The sequence below is a fragment of the Diospyros lotus genome, chromosome 11 (genome assembly GCF_014633365.1).
Source record: "Diospyros lotus cultivar Yz01 chromosome 11, ASM1463336v1, whole genome shotgun sequence".
Classification (NCBI taxonomy): domain Eukaryota; kingdom Viridiplantae; phylum Streptophyta; class Magnoliopsida; order Ericales; family Ebenaceae; genus Diospyros; species Diospyros lotus.
In genome coordinates, this window is record NC_068348.1 from 23,200,273 (window position 1) to 23,226,454 (window position 26,182).

At 37.5% G+C, this 26,182-nt stretch overlaps 2 protein-coding genes across 3 annotated transcripts; both read left to right on the top strand.

The window, feature by feature from the left end:
- The first annotated feature begins 10,791 nt into the window (after positions 1–10,791).
- Positions 10,792–13,578, top strand: LOC127812569 (haloacid dehalogenase-like hydrolase domain-containing protein Sgpp). The gene is made up of 5 exons (XM_052352997.1): positions 10,792–11,054; positions 12,167–12,281; positions 12,551–12,702; positions 12,773–13,034; positions 13,129–13,578. Exons 1-5 carry the CDS (start codon positions 11,020–11,022, stop codon positions 13,306–13,308), a joined length of 744 nt encoding a protein of 247 aa, XP_052208957.1. The 5' UTR covers positions 10,792–11,019; the 3' UTR covers positions 13,309–13,578.
- Positions 13,579–15,886: 2,308 nt separating this feature from the next.
- Positions 15,887–22,618, top strand: LOC127813669 (uncharacterized). Of its 2 annotated transcripts, XM_052354767.1 has the most exons (10): positions 15,887–16,155; positions 16,263–16,320; positions 18,159–18,378; positions 18,467–19,163; positions 19,342–19,409; positions 19,502–19,560; positions 20,665–20,768; positions 21,641–21,713; positions 21,792–21,972; positions 22,210–22,618. In XM_052354767.1, the coding sequence occupies exons 3-10, from the start codon at positions 18,180–18,182 to the stop codon at positions 22,293–22,295; spliced, it is 1,467 nt and encodes a 488-aa protein (XP_052210727.1). In that variant the 5' UTR covers positions 15,887–16,155; positions 16,263–16,320; positions 18,159–18,179; the 3' UTR covers positions 22,296–22,618. The 2 variants fall into 2 exon arrangements, with proteins under 2 accessions (XP_052210727.1, XP_052210728.1); XM_052354768.1 differs by having other exon boundaries at positions 15,887–16,320.
- The last annotated feature ends 3,564 nt before the right edge of the window (positions 22,619–26,182 follow it).

Below are 26,182 nucleotides of genomic sequence, written 5' to 3' on the forward strand. Positions count from 1 at the left end.
ACTTAAGTTAGTTTTCAGGTACTTGAGTGCAATAACTGGAATCAAAGTAGTAGAGTGAGGGTACTTAAGAGATGATGTGGTTTTCTTATTTATAGAAGAGAGAAATGGGGACACGTGACAGCCATTCGAGATTTCTCAAGTGGCATATTTTAAGCATATTCTCGGTATATTCATGGCATATTCTATGAAGATTTAGAATATTCTTGTAGGCGCTAGGAAGGGTCTTGGAAAGAGACTCTTGAGTTCGATTCAAAGTGTAAGCACCCCCGCTCGGATATCCCCAACCATCCGGATTACCTGAACGGGAGCGCCTACGGGAAGAGAAAAATAATGAAACACGAGACAAAGACCACCCCGGCATGCATACTCGAAAATAAGAACAGCGGAAGCAAAGCTCAAGACATGCATGCACTATGGGTATCCCGCTAACACAGCGGTCACAAGATAAATAAAGAAACACAAACTCCTGTGCCGGCATACACGAGACTCGAGGAAAGACCTGGCACAGTACAAAATAATAGGGTAAATTCTACTTAGACATCAGAGTGGATAGGGATTGACGAGACTGCCTGTACACCACACCGACTCCGCCGTTAAAGCTGACTCCCTTGCTATGGCCCACGTCGCCACTACCTGGAATGATGGAAAGCAAGGTGAGTCGAGAGACTCAGCAAGCATAAGGAAAAGAAAGGCTGTAGGCTGAGTATAACCAAAAAACTCTTCCCAAAATAAACCCCCAGGTACACACAAGCCATGAGACGCTACAACACAACAGCTCAATAGCATAACAAAATAAAAGCACATACCGGTCCTTGGGGCCCACATAAGACACTTGGCACCCAAGTCCCATACCAACCTGTCGCTGCCCTGAAAGGCAACAAATATCTGCAACAAACCTGCGCGCGCTGTCCCAGGCCGGTACTCCCGTCACCTGTATCCGTCGGTACTCCCGACAACCGAGCCATAGGCTCCCTCGGAACGGTACTCCCGTCTGAGAACTAAATACTACCAGTATCCATGCAATGCACATAGAAATGCAATGGCGTAGTGAGCATCAACGTGATACAAGGCGCCCATACATCCAGGCATCAGGCCATGCTCCGCCCACATAGTAAACCACACGCCATGCATATGCTCGCGGTGGATGCAACCCAACCAAGCTAGAATGTCCGTGTCCAAGCATACTCAATAAATGAATATCCCAACATGCATCCCATACCCATGTGCATATCAAATCATGAACAGTAATACAATGTATCTAATCATGCAGTAAATCACATACCGGCAGAGCTAGTCAGCAATGCCCGGCACCGGTCAACGACCAGTGACTAGGGGTGTCCATCCGACGGTCCACATCAGGGCCGTACAATAGTCTACCCCAGCGTCACCAACAACCGACCCCTGCCCTACTGCTCGATAGCTCTAACCGAACCATAACTAAATCTGAGAAAAACTGTAAGTAAACCCAATAAAATCGTAAATAAACCCTCACGTCTAGGAACCTAGTCCCCAAACTGGTTCAGTATCATTCCCGAAAGGAGTGGGGGCGGTACAAACCCCCGTAGGCTCACAACGGATAAAATTATAGAAGCCTCGAATTTAATATAAATTAGAACAAATGAATAATAATTTAACAAATAAGGTTAGGAGCCGAATTAAAGTAAGGGAGAGAATAAAGTACAGGAAATCACGGGGTGTTTCACGGGAATTAAAGATCAAGAAGAGGGGGTTAAGAGCTTGCCTTTACACGGCCGTTCCTTACTTTTCTTACGCACCCGCTGCGAAGTAAAACGTTCGCTGGCAATAAATAAAATCGCGACTTTAATTAAATAAATCTACCGTGTAATATAATTAATTTAACCGTCTAAAATCCCACGTAAGCGCACCACAATTAATATCTCAACGAGTCTCATATTTATTTTAAATTAAATCACGCTAATAAAGCCAGCTTAATAAATTAAATTTAAATCAAACGACTCCAAATTCCATAATTAATAAACGAGTCGAAACAGACGAAGGGAGGGTATAAAATACGAGAAATCACAGGGTTTCTCACAGGAATTAAAGAATACGAGGAAAGGGATTGGAACTTGCCTGAAATTAGCTGATTCCGACCTCTCTCAAGCTCCCGAGGTAAATTAAATCATTTCCTGGCAAATAACACCACCGGGACTCAAATTAATTAATTTTAATCACGAAAAATTTATAATTTAAACATGACATGCTTCGACTAATTTTTACCCACGTACCTGATCACTTCCTTTGCCAAAAAAATCCCAAAATCCCTTATTTTTCCTCTTCTTTTATTTTCTTCTTTTTTCTTCTCCTTTTCTTCTTCTTCTTCTTCTTCTTCTTCTTCTTCCGCGCCCACTGCTCCAGCGCCTTCTCCTTCTCCTTCTTCTCTTCTTCTTTCCTTTCCTCTTCTCTTTCTTCTTCCTTTTCTTCTTTCTTTTCTTCTTCTTCCTTTCTTCTTCTCCTTCTTCTTCTTCTTCTTCTTCTTCTTCCTTTCTTCTTCTTCTTCTTCTTCCTCTTCCCTTCTTCTTCTTTTTTCGCGCGGCCGCGGCTTCCTTCTTCTTCCTGCAACAGCGCACCAGCGGTCTTCTGTCGCGGCCGAGCTCCACCAGTCGCCGCCTCTGGCCAGCGGCACCACCGGCCAGCCCCGCCTCCAGCTCTGCCTTCCACGACTGTGTGCGCCACCGCTGCTCCGTGCCGCCGCCGCTGCCGATTGCTCCGTGGCCGCGACTTCTTCAAGCCGCAGCTGCTCTTCGTCGGCCATGGCAGCGGCTGCCATGGCCGATTGGCCTTCTCTCTCTCTCTCTCTCTCTCTCTCTCTCTCGCGGCTGAGCTCTTCCCCTCACCTGATCTCTCCATCTCTCACTCTCTGCTCACTTCCTCTGTCTCTCTTCTGCTCTTCTTTGCTTTCCATTTGACAGAAATGGCGTAGCCTCCAAGCATCGCCCACAGCCACAAAATAATACATAATTTAATTAGTTAAATAAATTTAATTTAGATAAATTTAATTTACACTTATATTATTTTTGGGATATTACAATTCTCCCCTCCTTAATAGAATTTCGTCCTCGAAATTCGCGCTCAGTCCATGTCCTCAAGATACGCTCACGATTCTCATGATATTACCTAACACATCTTCCGAGACCTTCCATATCATCATTTTCCAATTCTCACAAGTCCAAGTCCATGACATATCCTACTTGACTTAATACACTAGCACATCTCCCTAATCCATCACCGCAAGTGAACCACGATATGACCACTAATACCTTAACCAGCCTAAGAGACGTCATCAAGGTTCTTCTATTACTATCTCATAACTCAACTGATAACGATAGGAGTGGGGCCATCCTCTTACATGGCGAGAAGCTAATATTCGATAACACGACCTAAACCTGCCACGTACTTACGACGCACTGAAACACGGAAACGATACGACATCCTCAATCAAGGATTCAGCAGCAATATCCTTTAGTCTGACTTTTGCCAACTGATTCTTAACCAGATACACATCATTTTCTCGGCAGTACTTTCTCCCACAATTTGTCGCGAATACTCGGGGTCTCGTCAATAAATATGGGTAATCATCTAGTCAGGACTATCAATGAATAAACATTCTCCACCCAATACATCTCGAGATCTAAAACGTCACCAGATCTCCCATCCTAAGGAATCGACATACCCACGATGACTTATTTAGTGACCACCCAACCTTAGTCTGGTCTTGCTGCTGATCTTAATTCCAAATAGCTAATTGGTCATACCTCCTCTTGATTGCTAAATACTAACCTTGACCTCCTCAAGACTTTACATGGTAGCTGGGACTCGGTGTTATCTGCTCTGTAGCCTGAGCGACTAAAAACACCTCACCGTATCAAAAACTATTCCATTCCCACGACATCTCATAAGTCGCCTCAAAAACGAAAAGCAACCTAAAGATGTGGGTTAAGCGTTCCTCTGACTGGCATAACAAGCCATCTCATGTTTCTGCCGATGTACCACTTGACCAGCACCCAAAGGAGTCTCATCTCCTCTCTCGGTCAATAATCCGACCCTAGGGCATGTGGTCCGTGATTAGCACCGCGCGTACTCATAGCAACTACTATCCTTGCAGCAGAACCCAATAGTTACTTAGACCTGTATCCAATTTCGGCCGTGGCCATACACCGGGGTATCTCCCACAACATCAAAGCTTAGAGGGTTTTTTTTTTTTTTTTTTTATTTCTAATTCACTTTATCACAGACGCTCCACAGCGATCCAAAATGTCTACTATCACCTTTGCTTTACCCTATTTATTACAAAATCTCACAACCTTAGTCTTTCGACACGCCAATCGCGGCGTCACCTGAACTCTACTCCATCTGTGAGAACTAAACACCTACACCCCATTTAGGTCGTGATGCTAAATTTCCAAACAGTATAACCACTGTAAACCCCAAGTCCTCAATTTCATAATAGTCTTTCAGTGAATTCTCATCACAGATCTCTCTTGGGATAAGATTGACCCTAGCCTTATCGTAAATACATTCACACCAAGCACACATCTCGGTGCCTACGGATCTACCATTAACCATTGAACTCCTATAGCACATTTTCACATGGTGGGACCTTCCCGTATCACTCCTGGCAAAATTCAATCATGAACCTCCAGGTCACATTCTACTACGACCTCATTACATAATACCCTCAAACATTGCATATGATGTTTCTCACATAATTCTCATCCTTATAAAACTCGTAATTTACAACCACACATTTGCATTACAGCCCCCTACCAATCATACTAACTAAAACTCCCCTCGTCACCCCTGGCAACCGAGGTAACTTCATCTTCTAGGTACGCTAAGTCCTCATTGCTAGCTACGCTAGAACTGGGTCCAACGGGTCCCTCTAGTGGCTATGACGACACCCTCACAGTGGCTTTGACTAACTAAGTGCCAGGTTGTGCTCCACTATTAGGCAAGTCCTATACCGGTCCCTAGGAAAAACTCTCAAATGGCAACTTGTTACCTCACCGTTTCGACAAAAATATCATAATGGGAACAAAGTCTCACATCATTCATAATTACAACAGTCAGCCACCTCCATATGTCCTTCATGTGCTCATGGGCGAACAAGACTTGTCTCTGACAGTCCCAAAAGATCTCGTGGATCGTCTCTTGAGACAACTCGTCAAGCCGATACATATAACTCACTAGGTATTCCTTTTTCGTCTCGCCCGCCTCCCCATCTAGAAGCAAACTCCTGTTCCTACTAACACCATAAACGATTCAATACTGGGAGGTCATCTAGATTAGGTAGGGGTACATTGGGATCTAGGCCTCCGGGTCCCATTGGGAATACTCAAAATCCACATATATCACCCAACATTAGGCAGCTATATTAAGGCGAAACCACCATCTTACCCAAACACCTAGGGGCAGGCACGTGTCCTAAATAAATCCCATTTATGAGATCTCATGGTCCCATCCCTACGTGCACTTATCACCCCTGCACGAATATAAATTGGGACACAACCAAACCCTATTCAATTCACCTAGACCTCTCTAACTCTAACCGACAACCTTGGTGTACAGGAACTCGTCCCTCAAAACTGACTCAAATAACGCTCTGATACCAACATTGTAAGCACCCCCGCTCGGATATCCCCAACCATCCGGATTACCTGAACGGGAGCGCCTACGGGAAGAGAAAAATAATGAAACACGAGACAAAGACCACCCCGGCATGCATACTCGAAAATAAGAATAGCGGAAGCAAAGCTCAAGACATGCATGCACTATGGGTATCCCGTTAACACAGCGGTCACAAGATAAATAAAGAAACACAAACTCTTGTGCCGGCATACACGAGACTCGAGGAAAGACCTGGCACAGTACAAAATAATAGGGTAAATTCTACTTAGACATCAGAGTGGATAGGGATTGACGAGACTGCCTGTACACCACACCGACTCCGCCGTTAAAGCTGACTCCCTTGCTATGGCCCACGCCGCCACTACCTGGAATGATGGAAAGCAAGGTGAGTCGAGAGACTCAGCAAGCATAAGGAAAAGAAAGGCTGTAGGCTGAGTATAACCAAAAAACTCTTCCCAAAATAAACCCCCAGGTACACACAAGCCATGAGACGCTACAACACAACAGCTCAATAGCATAACAAAATAAAAGCACATACCGGTCCTTGGGGCCCACATAAGACACTTGGCACCCAAGTCCCATACCAACCTGTCGCTGCCCTGAAAGGCAACAAATATCTGCAACAAACCTGCGCGCGCTGTCCCAGGCCGGTACTCCCGTCACCTGTATCCGTCGGTACTCCCGACAACCGAGCCATAGGCTCCCTCGGAACGGTACTCCCGTCCGAGAACTAAATACTACCAGTATCCATGCAATGCACATAGAAATGCAATGGCGTAGTGAGCATCAACGTGATACAAGGCGCCCATACATCCAGGCATCAGGCCATGCTCCGCCCACATAGTAAACCACACGCCATGCATATGCTCGCGGTGGATGCAACCCAACCAAGCTAGAATGTCCGTGTCCAAGCATACTCAATAAATGAATATCCCAACATGCATCCCATACCCATGTGCATATCAAATCATGAACAGTAATACAATGTATCTAATCATGCAGTAAATCACATACCGGCAGAGCTAGTCAGCAATGCCCGGCACCGGTCAACGGCCAGTGACTAGGGGTGTCCATCCGACGGTCCACATCAGGGCCGTACAATAGTCTACCCCAGCGTCACCAACAACCGACCCCTGCCCTACTGCTCGATAGCTCTAACCGAACCATAACTAAATCTGAGAAAAACTGTAAGTAAACCCAATAAAATCGTAAATAAACCCTCACGTCTAGGAACCTAGTCCCCAAACTGGTTCAGCATCATTCCCGAAAGGAGTGGGGGCGGTACAAACCCCCGTAGGCTCACAACGGATAAAATTATAGAAGCCTCGAATTTAATATAAATTAGAACAAATGAATAATAATTTAACAAATAAGGTTAGGAGCCGAATTAAAGTAAGGGAGAGAATAAAGTACAGGAAATCACGGGGTGTTTCACGGGAATTAAAGATCAAGAAGAGGGGGTTAAGAGCTTGCCTTTACACGGCCGTTCCTTACTTTTCTTACGCACCCGCTGCGAAGTAAAACGTTCGCTGGCAATAAATAAAATCGCGACTTTAATTAAATAAATCTACCGTGTAATATAATTAATTTAACCGTCTAAAATCCCACGTAAGCGCACCACAATTAATATCTCAACGAGTCTCATATTTATTTTAAATTAAATCACGCTAATAAAGCCAGCTTAATAAATTAAATTTAAATCAAACGACTCCAAATTCCATAATTAATAAACGAGTCGAAACAGACGAAGGGAGGGTATAAAATACGAGAAATCACAGGGTTTCTCACGGGAATTAAAGAATACGAGGAAAGGGATTGGAACTTGCCTGAAATTAGCTGATTCCGACCTCTCTCAAGCTCCCGAGGTAAATTAAATCATTTCCTGGCAAATAACACCACCGGGACTCAAATTAATTAATTTTAATCACGAAAAATTTATAATTTAAACATGACATGCTTCGACTAATTTTTACCCACGTACCTGATCACTTCCTTTGCCAAAAAAATCCCAAAATCCCTTATTTTTCCTCTTCTTTTATTTTCTTCTTTTTTCTTCTCCTTTTCTTCTTCTTCTTCTTCTTCTTCTTCTTCCGCGCCCACTGCTCCAGCGCCTTCTCCTTCTCCTTCTTCTCTTCTTCTTTCCTTTCCTCTTCTCTTTCTTCTTCCTTTTCTTCTTTCTTTTCTTCTTCTTCCTTTCTTCTTCTCCTTCTTCTTCTTCTTCTTCTTCTTCTTCCTTTCTTCTTCTTCTTCTTCTTCCTCTTCCCTTCTTCTTCTTTTTTCGCGCGGCCGCGGCTTCCTTCTTCTTCCTGCAACAGCGCACCAGCGGTCTTCTATCGCGGCCGAGCTCCACCAGTCGCCGCCTCTGGCCAGCGGCACCACCGGCCAGCCCCGCCTCCAGCTCTGCCTTCCACGACTGTGCGCGCCACCGCTGCTCCGTGCCGCCGCCGCTGCCGATTGCTCCGTGGCCGCGACTTCTTCAAGCCGCAGCTGCTCTTCGTCGGCCATGGCAGCGGCTGCCATGGCCGATTGGCCTTCTCTCTCTCTCTCTCTCTCTCTCTCTCTCGCGGCTGAGCTCTTCCCCTCACCTGATCTCTCCATCTCTCACTCTCTGCTCACTTCCTCTGTCTCTCTTCTGCTCTTCTTTGCTTTCCATTTGACAGAAATGGCGTAGCCTCCAAGCATCGCCCACAGCCACAAAATAATACATAATTTAATTAGTTAAATAAATTTAATTTAGATAAATTTAATTTACACTTATATTATTTTTGGGATATTACACAAAGAATGCCCCGAAAGGGTCTATTAGTTACAAGAGAGGCTCCCAGGGGTGAATGATGGAAACAATTGGGCATCGGAAAGGTGACATGTTGCAATGACTAAGTGAGGGGTACCCCCTCAGTCAATCATTTGTTGAGAGATAGTGTTTTTTTTTTGCTTTCCTTGAATATTTTTTCTTTTCTTTGTTTGATTCGCTTCATTTTTGTTCATTGTTTATCACTTAATGATCCTTCTCATGTCATGTTGATCTTTTTAACCAAGTGACTGACGGTTGCCACTCGATCATTGCCCTGTCTTTCGCCCGATTAGTCTTTGTTGCCTTTACTTATGGGTTGTGCTTTGACCTCTTTAGACATACTTGACCCAGATTTATTTCTTGAGTCTAGCTTATGTTTGGATTATCTATTATTTGCTGGGCATATCAAAATATAACATAAATACAAATAACTAACAATTTAAATTTAATATAAAATGTTACTATATTGATATTAAAATAGAAATAACTCTTATGTATTATACAAAATATTATATGAACAAAGTTCTCGAATTGATAAAATTCAATTTTCATTCGAAAGTTAGGGATGTAAATATAGATAAATAAATAGGTATATATATAGTATTTATTTATGAGAAAAGGTTTTTCAGTATATCTTGCAATTTTATGGTGGATTACCCAACTCGATACTCGACCCACCTGGGTTGAGGTATAAAAAGGCATATGGAAGTAGGCCAAACTCCCACCAAACCTTAGCAACTGCATTGCTCTTTTCCTCTGTCTTACGTCTTCTTCTCTTTTTATTTTTTGGCCAACAATTGTGAGTTGTTACTCTTCTTTTTTTCTTTATGTCTAGCAGTCTATTCTTTTTCTCTAGCCAATTAACTGTCGTTCCAAATGTTGGTGGCCAAAGTTTTTTCAATTTAAAGTAAGTACTTATAATTATTCAATTTTAATTTTCAAATTTAATGAAATTCAATTGTTAGATCGTTTTGATTTTTGAGTATGAAGGTCACAAAACCATGACAATTCCAATGGTTAGTTCTGATCATTGGAATCTGCCACAAACGGTGATTGACTATGCCTTTCCACATATCATTTTATACCTTGACTCAGGTGGGTTAGGTATCGAGTTAGGTTGACCTGTCATCCATGGCAAAATAAGATGAACTCTTCAATTTACATTTTCGGCCTTATCATTATTATTATTATTATTATTATTATTATTATTATTATAGCTAAGACTTTGGCCCTATTCTTATTTTATTAATCCTTTTAAAAATTTCATAAAATATCATTATATCAATTACTAAAAGTGAAAAATCTCATTTTCCTTACAAAGTAGCAAAAAGAATACAATTAACGGCTTAAAAATGTGACTGCATGTAAAAAGGCCATTTTTTCTCTCATTAAAAAGATAAGATTAAGAATTTAAAGAACATCTATTTGATTAACATACCCCCTTGTGGCCCCATAACACGAGATTAAGTATAATGAGGCTTTGAATCTTATTAAGGAGTGAGGATATACAAGGTTAGACTCACATCATATGATAGTTTTAAATGATTCTTTGTAAACTTACCTAGTAGTATTATTAATCTTTTTATGCCTTAAATATTAAGTATGTTAGTAAACCCAATTAATAAACCTTTTGAATTGAATGTATTTTGTACAAGGATAAAAGATTAATTTGACTTTTAACTTTTTAATTTTAGTTAGTTTAGCTTTTGAACCTTTTCATTTTAATTTTTGGCTCGAATTCACTTTTGAATGATTTAAGGCGTAAAAAGGGTTGGTTAAATGGTTTAGTACAAGGGTAAATTCGAGCTAAAAAACTAGAGTAATAGAGATAAAATAAACTATTTTAAAACATTCATAAGTGAATTTAAGAAAAAAAAATTAAAAGCTAAATTGATTAAAATCAAAACTCAAGAAATTGATTTATCTATTTTTATTTTATACAATATTTATCGTACAAGCAGATTTATCTTTGTTAGGATGTGGGAAACAAACAAAAGTAAGTTAAAATTGGTGAGCTCTCAAAAATATTGTTATTAGTTGTTACTATTATCTTTGATCTTTTCTAATTTTAATTTGTTTAACGATAATACTATGTTATTCACTATCAGACAACATAGCATTTGCCCGATAGTAAGAAGGGGACGTGAGTCCTATGCACATGGGACCCATGTGCAGAGATGGCCTCACGTGCATAGGACCCGCACCCCTTTCTCACTATCAGGTCAATGCTATGTTGCCCGATAGTGGGCAACGTAGCATTGCTCTTTGGTTAGTAAATCAAACATAATTTTGGGGAAAAATAAAAATTATGCAAAACTTCAGGGAGCTAAAGAACAGTTACCGGAACTTCCCGATCTTGAGTCGCCGCAAGATTCGATTCCCTCGAGATTCGATTCTGCTTTTTCTCCCTTTTCAACGTTCCCTTTTCATGTATTTTTATTAGTTTTCTTCTGGATCAAACAAGAGAGTTCAGCTCAAGAACAGTCCTGTTCGATCTCAATAACACCCATTTCGCATTTAATTTTGCAATTTCTCCATCGGAAGGCTGTGTGAGAATTTCCCAGTGCCACCATTCAATGACGATTTCTTCGGGTGAAAACTCATCGGACAGGTGATTCATATTGTTTCAGCTTTTATATATGTTGTTGCAGAATTTTCTCTAGAATTGGAGTTTTTACGCAGCTGTATCGACAATCTCTTCTCACAAGGAAATGGCCCTCCCATCTGAGAAGAGGAGCTGTGAAAAATGTAACAGAAGAGGTCTTGATTCGATGCTTATCGTTCCAGATTGAGGGAAGATTTGTGCATTTGTGAATTTATGAGCCTTCTCGGCTTGATATCTGTGTTATTTATCGTTGTCTTCGTCACTTGATTTTCCTATTTTCTTGCATTTTGAAGATATTCATGACTTTGTTAATAGCCCTTTGGAGAAATTCCCAATTTAATCAGGAAAAGTAAAGAGTTTTGAAGTTATTGTGATTATATTGTTGGGAAAACTTAAGATGGAGATTCTTCAGTATTATGTCTGATTCAAACTAACCAGATTCAGATTCTTAAGTCACAGAAATTCAAATCCCCCTTCATGTATCAACTGCAGGATAGTTCAATTGATGATAGTTTTGATTTTTTTTTTTTTGTTATAAATTAATTGGCGTTGCAGATATCCATGCTGCTTGTTAAGATGGGGCTTATAATTTCACTATTTTATCTTTGCCCTGATCATTTTTGATAAACAACTCTTTTTTCCCATGAAGGACGATCTCTTTTTGGTTGTTTTTTTTCTACAATAAATTTTGCAAATGAAAGTGCTTGTTGATGAGTATGTGGACTGTAATTCCTTATTATATATGTTCATTTATATTAAACATCATGTTTTGCTTCAGTCATTTTTGGTAAAGAATCATATTGTATCCCCCCCCCTTGCCTGGGGAGGGAAGAAATTGAAACCTTATGTGGTTGTTTTCTGTTCAAAAGCCAGCTTTGTAAATTTGGTGTATGATCTTGATCATGCTGGTTGCTGGTTGATGCAACTATTTTATGTTTTCATCACACAACTTTGTATTGAGTTTGATGATTTATGTTGTGTTTTGATCTGTGAATTGTTTGCAGAACTATAATTTCTATACTGATCTTAATGACTGGGTTCCAGAGTTGGCAGGAAATTTTTTTTTCATTGATATTTTCATAATGATCAACTTATAATCTTTGGTTTTGTGTAAGCAGCACATCTCCTCTTGCTAGACTTGCTCCTCTAGAAGCTATACTTTTCGATGTTGATGGAACTCTTTGTGATTCAGATCCCTTTCACTACCAAGCTTATTGTGAATTGCTTCCACAGGTAAAAGTTTTCTTTTCCTCCCATTTTCATTATCTTGGAAAATAATTATTTCAGGTTTTGTGATTATCTACTTTTGGATCACATTTGCATCACGTGGGAGCATAACCAAAGGAGTAATATCACTCTATTGATATACCTGAACAAATATTTGTTCTTTTTGTTTAAATGATAAATGAGCTTTTCACCTAAGTTGTGAGTTGACTGAGATTCAGCCATGTTCTTTTGTGCAAATTACTTTGGGAAATAACACATTCTGCTGCGTTTAACAGATTGGTTTCAATGATGGTAAACCAATTACTGAGGAATATTATATTAAATATATTTCTGGGAAGCATAATGAAGACATGGCTACATTCTTTTTCCCCGATGATCACCAACGAGGGCTAAAACTAACAGAAGATAAGGAAGCTTTATTTCGAAGGTAAATTTCACCTTTTCCCTCAGAAATTTTCAAGCTCCTGCATTATTAACTTATTTCACCGACAAAACAGATTGGCAAAGGATAAACTGAAGCCTGTGAAAGGGCTGTACAAATTGAAGAAATGGGTTGAAGATCATGGTTTGAAACGGGCAGCTGTCACTAATGCTCCTAGAGAAAATGCTGAACTGATGATCTCGACACTTGGCCTTTCTGATTTCTTTGATGTTGTTATTCTTGGGAGTGAATGTGAACATGCAAAACCCTTCCCGGATCCCTACTTGAAGGCTCTTGATGTGCTCAAGGTGTCAAAGGACCACACCTTCATATTCGAGGTTTGGGTCTTCTGACAACTTCCAGCACTTTTGCGGTTTTTAGTAGCTAGTTTGCTAGGACACGTATGATTTACATTCTTTTTGGCTTCTTCAGGATTCTGTTTCTGGAATTAAAGCCGGTGTAGCAGCAGGGATGCCGGTTGTTGGCTTGACAACTGGAAATCCCGAGCATTTGCTGATGGAAGCGAAGCCGGCATTTCTCATAAAGGATTTTGAAGATCCAAAGTTATGGGCTGCACTCAACGAGCTTGATCGAAAGGCTGGCTCAGCTTGAAACCATTTCCAGTGGCAGTGAGCTTGGCCTGTTGGAAACCATTGAGCCAAATCATTGTAGAGTTTCTGGTTTCTTCCATAGAGTGGTCGGAGGATGAATTTTGTAACATTTTCATATGTTTCTGGGTATGCTCTCATGAATTAGTTCCTAGTACAAATTTGAAAACATGTTACGAGATAAGAGAGAAACTGAAGTATTTGATTATCTATATGATGAGATCTGGATGATGTGGTCAGTTCTATATATATGAGAAACTGAAGCATTGATTGATTTTGTTGTTTGCTTTCATGTTTTCGTTTTTGGAAGTTCTGTGTTCAGCTCTTGTTTTTAGTTAGAAAAAAGAAAAATTGAATTTGCCATCTGATTTTTCCTGTTACTTGGAGAAATATCATTTGATAATTTATTTGTGTTAACTGATTTTCATCATATGGAGTGATCAGGAGAAGGTAAAATGTAAGGGGAAGCGGTTGGGAAACTAGAATCATTGGCCTAGAAAAGAGTGTATAAGGAGGACTCTTATGGTTGAGGTTAGAGGGGAATCTAACATTCTCTTCATATATTTCAGTAGATATTTTTTTTTTTCAAGTTATTCAATCATACGACTCTTATCAACATTTCAATTGAGTTAAGTATGGAAAAATTGATCCGGAAGTGCCTCAATTATTGAAAAGAAGTGACAATTTGAGATCCAGGTGAATTGAAACAAGAAGGCTCCAAATCGAACCAATGACAACTTAGAATTAACAAATTCTATTGGTGCAAGATCTTTAATCACATTAATTGGTGCCCATCATGGGGCTCCTAAGTGCTTTAGCGTGTGTAGTTTACAGTTCACTATGTTGAAGCGAGAAATGAGGATTTTCCTATTAGTTTGTTGGTTATTTCTTATACATTTTAATGGTGGAGTCAAGTGTTGTGAATAGAACTTTTGTTACCCTAAATAATGACAATCAATAGAAAATGAGGATAAGAGTTATGCAAGATAAAATTAAAGAAGAGTCGTGCTACAGGGCCTAAAAAAGGTTGACACACGAATTTATCAAAAAATTATCGACAAACTTCAACAATGTTGAAGTCCGCCCACACTGTGTGGGCGGATTTCATCATCCGCTGGGCGGACTTCAACAGCTGAAGTCCGCTCAGTTCACTTCAAGCGGATTCGCTTGAATTTTATTTAAATGTGAGCGCGGTGTTTTTAAAGTGAGGATATTTTTGACATTTGATATTTCTAATCATTCCGTACGTCAACTAATTCAGACAAAGTAGAATAATTCATTAAAGAAATGTAAGATGTTCTAAAAGTTCTCATAAGAACTCAATTCAAGATTCTAGCGAATGCATAGCCAAAGAGGAAAGACATTAGTGGGAGAAGGAAGTGGAGTTGATCCAAATTTAGAAGAAGAATTGTATAAGAGGAGATAACAAAAAGTTTGAATAAAAGATTCTCAAGAAAAGTAGTACAAAGATCTTGTTTCACCAAAAAAAAAAAAAGGATAAATGTGATAAGTAATAGAATTATTGTTATTAAAGAGATCGTTCTTGCAATAGTGAGAGATACCTTGAAAATGATGATTGTGATAAAGATAAAAGAAAAAATTTCCATCGAGAACATGTTGATGGAAAAAAGATTGTAACACCTAATGCCATTAATGAAAAACAAGCTCCATGGGGATGAAAGAAACTATAACTCTTATGATGCACAGAAATTTCTCAGAAGCACCATTTCAGTGTTTCCTAAATGTTAATAAACATTTTTGAGCTACTTTTGCAATTTTAAAAAAATTGTATAACCATTTTGTAATATTATAAAAATATCAAAAATGCATTTTTGAGTTGGAAACACATTTCTATTCATGAATAAAGATGAAATTATTTTCATCTCTAACTTAAATTTTTTATTTTTGTTTAGAATTTACTCAAAAATTTGTTTGAATACATTATAGAATTTATGTTTATTTTTATATTGAGTAATTATTTTTTATAATTTTTTATATTAAAAATTATATTTATGAAAATTCTCCTATATTATTTTTATTTACATGTTTCTCTAACCTTTTTATTTTTTATTTTTTTTAAAAAATAACGTTTCTCTATTTTTATTTTGTATTATATTTATTTTTTATTTTTATTTCTGTGCAATGTAGACAACTCGACATATATGCTCTTTAGGTTCCTTTACAGAGAATATCTCTAAGGCAGAACTTCCATCTCGCTTTAATTTCTCATAGCAGTATGACGAAACAAATGATGTAGAGTAGTGGCTCATCTTACAAGATATAAAGTTGCTACAGACTACAAAATTCTAATTGAAGCTCTGCTATGCCATGGCTTTCCTCAAAACTCTTAGAAAAGCTGCTAAAGATTGAAAGGTTTAAACCTTTCAGCATTTCCCATACTTTCAGTATCAGTTTTTAAAAGCTTAAAAGGTTTAAACAGTTTTCGCATAAAATTTCTTTTTATATATATATATATATATATAGGGCCGGACCTATAGTGAGGCCCAAGAGACGGTTGTCTCAGGGCCCATAAATTTTGTCATTTTTGGGGGCCCATAAATTTTTTCCAAGCCCACCCCCAATCAGCGCTTTCTGCAAACCCTTCTCCCTCTCTGGCTCTCTCGATCCCGCTGCCTCGCCCTCGCTCGCTGCCTCGCCCTTGCTCTAGCCTCTCGCTTGCTTGCTCGCTCTCTCACTCTCGCTCGCGGCTCGCCCTCGCCTCTCGATCGGTAGCTGGGGAGGTCGCATCTGTGGCTACTGGCTCTGGCTCTCTAACTCTTGCTCTCGCTGGGTGACTGGATCGCTCGCCTCTCTTCGTTGCCATCGGGACACTTTGGTTCAATCTTTTGGGGTTTGATTCAATCTTTGGTGTTGTGTTCTGTTCGGGTTCAAATTCAACACTAGTGACAAAAAATTCTTTTGGTTCAATCTTTGGTGTTGTGTTCTTGTTCTTGGCAGGCAGGTGGCCACTGGCCAGTGGGCATCCCTTCATACTCTAGAGACTAAGAGACTAGTGGTAAGTTAATTTATTTGATTATGTTCTATTTAATGTGTATTTTTATTTTGTTTTGGCTAATTTAACACCTATAATAATGAGTTTAGGAATTAAGACTTTAGGCTTTTTGCTAATTGTTATTTGACGACTGCATTTAGTTAGGAATTGCCGTGGCTGAGATGTGTTAATTGTGATTGAATATTTGAATTGTCCATGCTAAGATTGTTAATTTTCGATTTTATTCTTTGATATGATATGAATATTTATTTATTTTTTTAATATTTTATTATAAAAAATAAAATTTAAATGTACACTACCATTCAAGGGCCCATTTTTACATTTCGACTCAGGCCTCAAAATCTCATGTATGGCCCTGTATATATCTATATATATATATATACACACACGAGCAGATACAAGATTTTAAAGACAAAAATTAGAACCTAAATTTGTGTTATAATGAATCCTATGATATCAATGAGTAATTTTTCTTAGAATCTAAACTAAAGAAAGAAAGTCAGTATTGCTTTGATGGTGGAGGAATTAAATAACAAGTTTAATAGCATGAGCATGGCACAATAAGGGCAGTTTCTTAGAGGATTATTAATGGCATGATGCACAAACAATTGATGAGTTTGTCTCTATCATCCAATTAAGATTAAGCTTAATCATAAGGATTTTAGCTTAACTCTATAAGATAATCTTGTTTTAACTTAAAATTTTGATAATTAGCCAAAGAAAGAGAGGAAATGGAGTGAGGACAAGAGAAGGCGAGTTAGGTGAGAAGTTTAAGGAGATGCTTCAGGCTAGTATTTGATACTGTTACCTTTATAGTTATTTACTTCAAAGAACTCTCAGTATTAGTATCGATAATTTAAATAAAATGGAGAAGGAAAATAAATTTAATTAATGTAATAATTTTTTTATTTATTTGAATTATTAAAAATTTAATTTTTAGTGATAAAAGAGAGAGGATTAAATTAAATAGAGAAGGATCGGTACTCATTTAATTTTTGATAAACTCAAAACTCAAAAAAAAAAAAAAAAAAAAAAAAAAATGAAGCTGAACTGCCCAGTCCAACTGTTGATCGTTTGGTCATATGCTTCCTGTTCTTTGCTCAGTTAGCCGTGAAGGTATATTGATTATATGCTTATGTAATTTGTTTTCACAGCTGAGGTTCTCTGTTTCCAGTTTTGTATTTGTTGATAACTTGTTTGATTTGTTTTCAGTTTCCATGTGACGTTTTCAGTTTCATGGATTCTGCTTTTTCTGTGGTTATGCATACATAGGTGTGCAATTACATGTGGAAGTTTGGGACTTGTGGATCTGTTGAATGTTGAATGAAGTTCATTTTGCTTCAACTAAAGCTCCTCCCTTTTGCAATTTGTTTCCCATGTATGTGTACAACAAAAGATATGCCTGATTGGGGCCTATGTGCAAATTAACTGTCAGCCTATATAATCTGATTTTATTCATATGTTAATGCTGCAATGCATCTGACTTGTTGAAAAACAATTCAGGTTTTGAATAAACAAGCTGAAATAGGTCTTATTGAAACAGAAAAGTTGAAGGTTCATGAGGTTTAGTTTGTAAGAGAAGGATGATAATAGATGCAAATTTATAACCCCCCCCCCCCACCCCAAAAAAAAAAAAAAAAAAAAAAACTAAACCTATCATTATATTGGAAATCAGAATTTGAGGAAACTGAAAACATAGGGCATAATAAGAAGCAAAACAAGTTCTTTGTTGTATCATCACACAATGGGAGCTGGAGTTTAGGATCTTTTACTTTTACAGATTCCTTCTTGAATATCTTTCTAGATAGATGCTAATGATATTTCTGTAACATTTGGAGCAGGAAGGTAATCAAGAACTAAAAATGGCGGGTGATTCTCTGTCAGCATCTACATCACTCAAGGAATACTTGAAAAGATATGAAAACAAGGATGAGGAGGAGAGGAGGAAGAAAAAGAAAAAGAGGAAAACTAGACCTGATGCATTGGGTGTTGTGGTTGTTGATGAAGACCCTGTTTGGCAGAAACCAGTGAAGCTTGAGGACGAAAATGATGATTCAGCAGGTAAGAAATTAACATGCATACTATCAGAAAGATAGCAACTTAAATTTTATCTTGATTGAGGTTTTGACATTTGAGGACACCTTTGTAGATGAAGAAAAGCCCGTGGTTGATGAAGATATTGAAGTCAAGCGGATGAAGAGACTTGAGCAGCTTAGGGCCAGACGTGCAGTTGGTGCTATATCTGATGATGGAAGTGGTTGGGTTTCAATTTCTGATACTCCCAAGCTTTTGAGTTCAAAAGACGAAATTTCTGATATATCTCCACCTTACAAACATAGGGTTCGGAATGACACTCCTTCACTGGAACCTGAATTGAAGCCTTCAGGAAGCAGTAGAGAAGTTACTGACTTATCACCACCACGAAAGCTGCAGAGGCATTATGACAGTCCATCGCCAGAACCTGGAACAAAACTGTTGCACTTTTCTGGTACAGACTCAAAAATTCTGAAATTTGATGAGCAAAACTCTGATATCTCTCCTCCTCGTAAGCCAAGGGCTAGATATGACACGCCTTCACCAGAACCTGACCTTAGAACATTGGAGTCTGGCAGAGAGGTTGTTGATTTGTCACCAACAAGGAAGCAAAAAAATCACCATTATACTCGATTACGAGAACCAGATTCAGTGCAATTAAAGTCCTCTGGAACGGATCTTGATCTATCCCCTCCTCGCCGACATGTTTCTCATAAGCAACCGTCCCTGAAGCAGCCGTCAAAAACTGGTTTAATTAGTGGGCAAGAGATGAAAGAAGAGATTACTAGAATTAAGAAAGATGATTGGGAGAGGTAATTGATTCTGCCATGTTTGTATCATCTCAAGCTTCTTTTAATTAGCTCCTTCTCTTTCTTGGAGTATGGGAGATCTTCATTTGTGTAAAATAGCAGGAAAGATTGATTCTTGCCCTTTCATTTTATATGATGTGTCGACTAAATTTCTTCCTTTAACTTGTACTTATCATAATAGGTATAAAGATATGGATCCTTCTATAAGTGGGCGAGGTGCTGAGCCTATATTTCGTGATAAAGCCACAGGTCAGTGAAAATTAAGGTTGTGTTGGTTGTGCCTTCTTTCTATTTGGCTATGTACCAATGTTGTATTGTGTTCTCTTTCCTTCCTTTTCCAGGAGCACGTGTATCGAAAGAAGAGTTAATGAAAACAACAAAAAAAGATGAAAAGCCAAAGGTAATATGTTTACACTTTCACTGGTCTGGTATTTTTTTAAATCTGTTTTATATTGATTATTATGGTCAAGTATACAAAAGAATTAGAAAAGTGTAATTACCATCTGTTGAAGACTTTAGCCTTGTGTAGTATATGAAGTTCGGGATGGATATAATCATGAAATATAAATTTAAGGTATTGCATCATCTTGGGAAATCCTTGAAAGGGTTGGAAGAACTGAATCCATGAGGCAACAGTTAGAAATCCAGCAGTGTTCTCATAGTGCAATTTGACTCAACAGCAAGCTTTGCATCTGCTTGTGCAATGTGCCTCCTAAGAGCCCATTAACTACAAAGGGTGCTTTGGTAGATAGGCTAAGGAGGATTGCAAGCGTGATTTGATTTGAAGAATTGGTTTGGTTCTTTGACATTGAGAGCAAGAAAGAAAATTTAAAGATGAAAAGATAAATATGTAACAAAATACATGTACTTTTTCGGTGTATGAAGAACTTGAAATTATGTGGTATTTGCTACTTCACAATATCTGGTGGTAGGGACAAAGTTGACTGTAGTACCCTGTAGTAAGCAACATTGAGGCGTATGATTGCTACTTCACTGTATAATTAATGTTGTATCCTTGACTTGGAGAAATCCCTCCAATTTATAAAGGATAACTGTAAAATCTTCTTCGATTGTACTTGTTGGGATACAATGAAGCTAATAGGAATTCAGCTTATTAGATTTAGAAGTGAAGTGAACCATCCAGTCTATAAAAGATAGCCCGTATGAAATTGTGCTTATTATAAAGGGGAGTGAGCCAACCTGTTAATAAAGGATGGTTGTAAAGTCCCAACTATGATTTGAATTCTGAAGGAGAAGATGATGGCCGTGGACAATTGGCTTAACCGAAATAAAATAGATTGAGAGTTAATCATTCTTTGAAGTAGGAGTAAGGATTGGCCATAGATTAAGAAAAGGGCAAAATTGGCTATAGAATAAGATGATGCACATAGGATTAAGGGTTGGCCCTAGGCATACCCCTGACAAGTATGCGAGAAATTAAATTTATATTACAAGTTTCAAAGTTTAAACTGAGAATGAATTGTTAATATATTTTCTTTCACAGGAGATAAAATTAGAATGGGGCAAGGGCCTGGCTCAGAAACGGGAAGCTGAGACAAGGCAGCTGGAATTGGAACTCGAGAAAGAAAAACCATTTGCCAGGACAAGGTAAACTTGATGAATGCTTCTTTTTAGTACCAATAATTCATAAAGGTTTCCAATTTTAATTGTTCTGTTTTCATTCTACATTTTCTTTGTTAAACTTGAGCTAATTATCTGGCACTTCCTCAACCCAATAGTTGAATTGAGAAAAATAATTGCATTGTGATTTAGTTGTACTGTGGTTTCTGAGATGGAACTAGTTTTATACTTGGACAACTTGTGTCCATCTGTCTGTAGCCATCTGTTCTCTACCCCTGCATTTGCTGTAAATATTATTCAGCTCTTGCCATCGATTGATATTCCTTGAAAGTTTGGTCCTCTCTGCAAATGTAAGTTCTGCAGCTTACTTTTGGTTATTTATGTTTGGTTTTGTGAGGTACTTTATGTGTTCTGTGGTCTGCACTGGGCAACATTGACATCTCGCTGCCCCATGTTCTTTATGATTGGTATATTTATAAAGGAATTATAAGCCAGTGTGTGACTTACTAGCTATGGCAATAAAGTATTAGTAGGATACAACTGGATGAGAGCAGAAGAAAAGATGATGGGTAAATTAGGCTTTATATCTGCATTGACTTCATATTTTCCTTGCTGTCGTAGTTAGGAATGATTTCTATGGAAATGTTCCCATATGGAACTTCGATGTTTTGCTTTTATATATAATCTTTGTTATTCCTTCTTATGATATGATGTAAAGCACTCTCTATGCATGTGTGAACTTGAGTTTTTTATTCCATTTATTGGTTAATGAGCCATCCTATTTGATGAAATCCACGTAAAATTTAGCTATAAAAAACTATTGTATGTTTGGTTAAAAACCATAAAACAGTGGCCTAGTTCTTGATTACCTCATTTTTTGTGCTCTCTTTTTACCGCAGGGATGATCCAGAACTTGATAGAATGTTGAAAGAGAGAGTTAGATGGGGTGATCCTATGGCACACTTGGTGAAGGTAACTTACCCATTGAGTTTAGTTTCACAGATTTGCAATGATTTCTGATTTCTTTTTTGTCTTTCCCTAATGTTTCAGAGAAAGCATTCTGAGCTTGTTCTACCAGACCTAGGTGGTGATGACAAAATGAAAGAATCGGGGTTTATAATCCCTCAGGAGATTCCAAGCCACAGCTGGATAAGAAGAGGTTCGGATGCTGCACCAAACCGCTATGGCATCAAACCAGGGAGGCATTGGGATGGGGTTGATCGTAGTAATGGTTTGTTTACCTTCACCGCACAAGCTTTGCCTTTCATTTTGCTTCAAATGCTTGTACCTTGTAGCATGATTAAACACTGTTACAAATCTAGGGGGTTTCCCTTGTGCTTTGTCTTTAATTATAGCAGATTCTCCATGGTGGTTGGATTAAATTACAGGAGTAGATGAAATTTTGATGATCTATGCTTCTGATGCAAAAAAAATAATTTCTCTGATGTTGTGCTGCTTTTTCTGGTAGGGTATGAGAAGGAGATGTTTAAAAGAATGAGCGAGAAACGGGCTACAGAAAGGGAGGCATATCTTTGGTCGGTATCTGACATGTAAAAAGGGTAACAAAGGTGGCACCATGTCCTGTCTTTCTTTCTTTCTTTCTTTCACTGCCTAGAAGTAGAAGGTGGAAGCAATTAGGGTTTAACAGAATTTTACGAATTGTGTGCTTGTTTGAGCTTTCTGTATCTCCCCTGTTGACAAGCGTTAAAATGAGTCTTGTTATTATAGGCTGCTGCTGTTGAGAAACCAAATTTTTAGCTCATCTAGCTGTGCCCTGGCTTTGTATTTGCATTCTAAAGTATTTTTTTGTACTTAAAAATTAAACACGTGAAGTGAATAAATTAAAAATGAAAGTTGGAAAATATTTTCTAATTAAATATGCCTTGTGTAATGAAGGTGGGACTTAAAAAGGGTCAATTTGGTTATTGTCTTTCACCTTTCTGAATGGGACTATATTGACAGTAAGTAAACATGGATTACTGTTTGGTATATCTTCTATTATATTCTTGTATTTAGTTTTTGTATTCTAGGATATGATGTTTGGGATATGTCTTTATAAATTTTTTACATCTTTTACCATTTTTTTTTTTGTTTCACATTTCATTCAATGTTTCATTTGTCACAATGTAGCCACTTGTCATCCAATCTAATCTAAAAATGCAATTAATTAATGGTATGCATCGTACCCTCTACCCTATTTCGTTTAGTATCTTAGGGTGGGTTTGGCGCTGACTTAAAAGGTAATGCTAAGTATAAGTCGGTGGATTTTTTTTTGAGTGTTTAGGGTTTAGAATGTATGGTATAAAAATATAAAAAAATTACTTATTAATGAGTTTTTCGAAAATGAGTAACTCTTTTTTTAAAGACTTTGTCAAAAATTTTAAAAATAAGTTAAGAATTTTGTACTAGAAAAGTTAATAATTTTAAAATTAAATATTTAGAATTTTAACGAATTTTTTTTATAATAAAGGCCTAATAAAAAGTTCATACTAAATTATAATTACAGTAACAATTAATAAATTTTTAGACCCTGTTTAATTTCTAAAAATATGTTTTAATTTATAATTAAAATATCTTAACATTTTATACTTCAATAAGTTATAATATTCTTTAGAAAAAATTAAAAAAATGAGTTTTTATTGTCTATTAAGAGATTTAATTATTTAAAAAAATTAAATTAAAAAACAAAGAGTATTTTCTACGACTTTAATAAATACTATTCTCCTCCCCTGTCAATGTATTTTATTGTCTGGGAGGAATTACACGTAATTGTAGGGTTTACTATCCTTTTACTATTGTCCAACTACTATTAAGCTTTTATTTTTGTTCAATGCATAATGATTGAAGTTAATTTAACTGATCAATTCAACAAGTGTGATTATCCTAATGATGATATAGCATGCCTTAGTGTGGATCTCACTAGTGGATTAAAAAACCTCACTCATTGACTTGGGTAACAAAGTATGGTTTTGGTTGTATTGGTCACTTTTTTTTAGTGTAAATCTTTGTTCCTCACCTCTGAGACTAAATTGGTTATTGTGTTGTGAAAATTGTAATCAATGTACCTTAAGCTATTCTTGCAATAGGATCGCCTTTGGTCTAGGGCAATCCACTTTGACTCACTTTGATAGTTTACACACTTTTGTATTGAATTTTTTTACTATTGTATTTATGTTACAGGCTTATAATATTTTAAATTAATTATTTAGTATCACTTATTAATTCTAAAAATAATTTACCCACATAATCAAGAAACATAAATAACTCATAATAGAATGAAGGATCAATCACCATGCATTGTCTCGGGATCTACACTTCTAGATCGACACTTTCGAGATTGTACTTGCATGCAAGAGAATAAGGTATGGCTAAGTCTCCTAGTTTGACCTCCAACTCTCAAATTAGTAATACTACTAAAAAAAAAAATGATAATCTTTTAGTCTATAATTTTACTTGTACGGGTTCTTTTTTAAGATATTTGAAATTGTTCTTGAAATTGTTGGGATTTTTGAATTTTTTTTGGAAATTTTTGAGTTTGACTAATTCTCAAGTTTAATCAATATTAGATAGTAAAATCTCTTATTTGAATTTAGATTGAGATCTAGGAATTAGATCCACTTAATTCTTTAGATCTGGATTGGGTGAGGGGAGATGAATTTTAAGTACATGACTAGATTTGATTGGCTTAGGGGCATTTTGATAATTTTGTTATGCCACATTACTTGTCCCCTCACTTTGCAAAGTGAGCTATGGAACCACCTTAGTTTAGGAAGTAGCTTACCTCGAAGGTGATAGGACTTCATTATATATATATATATATATAATTTTAATTTTAAATTTGTGTTATTTTTCTTAATTAAAAGTGTGACTTTGTGCGAATTTTATATAATTAATTTTTTTTAGTAAAGGAAAATGGGGACAAATACAAATAAGTGGGTCCTCAAGAAAATATTATAAATTAATTTATAAACCTAATATTATAAATAAATACAAACAAAAAGAGAAGATGAAGATCAAGGAGAAGAAAAAGGGAATGTTGAAACCAAAGAAGATGAAGATTAGTAGAAGAACATATAAAACAAAGAGAAGATGGTGAGTAATATTGTTCTTCTTGCTCAAAGGGATGGTCGAACGGGGGTTTGCAATGGCAAGGAAAGGACTTTAGCGATCAATCTGTCGAAGGGGTGGCAGGCACCTGCAAGCATTTCGACGTTCAAGTGAGTAAGAGAATAAATGGGCAGAGTATTAGTAGGGTAGAAGAGAACATATATTGGCTTTGGAGAGAGCTAGTTTATATAGAATAAGGAGAGATCCTTGTGCATGCATGTGTCGTGTGTTTATAAGGTGGCGGGACTGGATATTCGGCGCTGATGGAGCTTCCTGACGGTGGCATGGTGCTGATAAGACCCTCATTAATGTGGATGTGATCTGTCATTAATGATGATGAGATCTGCCATTAATGAGGATGAGATCTTGAGCGAACGCGTGGAAGTACCCAATGTAGGGTTGCAAAGATGCTATTGCAGGCTGGCATAGGGTCAGGAATTAGACTGGGGGTTGAGATTGGGTTGGTACAGTCTAAATATATAAATAGAAACGAATGAGGTCTTGGTAGAAAGCCGTTGACAGGTTCCACAAAATAGGCAGAAGGTGTAACCCGTTGAAGGAAAGTCAGCTAGGAGAAGAAGAAAAAGGGGAAGCAGGGTTCGGTAAAGCACAAGTCAGTAGAAAAAGACAGCAGATATAGGGAGGGAGAATTTTCTTTATGCTTGGAATACCTCAAAGAGGAAAAGGTTACACATCTTGGGTCTTATAGAAGCCTTTCATTTAGTCTTTGAAGATGATTCGATTATTGAATTTATAGATGATACTACTAGAATGTCCTTGCACAACAGACTATTACACAACAATGATGGATTTGCAACTAAACATTCGTCGTTGATCAGGGACGGAATTGTAATGCTATATGTTGTTGCTGCTTAGCCACGGAAGATAGTGTCACAATTCCGTCTCTAATCAACGACAAATGTTCAGTTGCAAATCAATCGCTATTTTTAATGACAAATTACTTTGTTAAATATTTATGTTGTCATTTCGTCGTTATTGTGGTTGTGAATTTTTTTTTAACAATGCTATTCGTACTAAGAATAATAATTTACTTTTGAAAAGTTTTACATATTGAGAGATAAAAGGTAAATGTATCAATATCTAATTGTATCAAAATATAGAAATTTGAATTTCCAAATTTTTAATTGTAATGTAGTTTGTAAAGATTAAAAAAACCTAAATCCTAAACTGTAAAAACCTAATAGTAGGTGTGGTCGATTTCCTAGTTCTCTTCTGGTGTATGAAATGGAGGAGGCTCTATGCAGACATTCTATTTTCACAGTTAGTGCACAAGTTTCTTTACTTCTGAGAACCACTGTTGCCATTATTGTTGG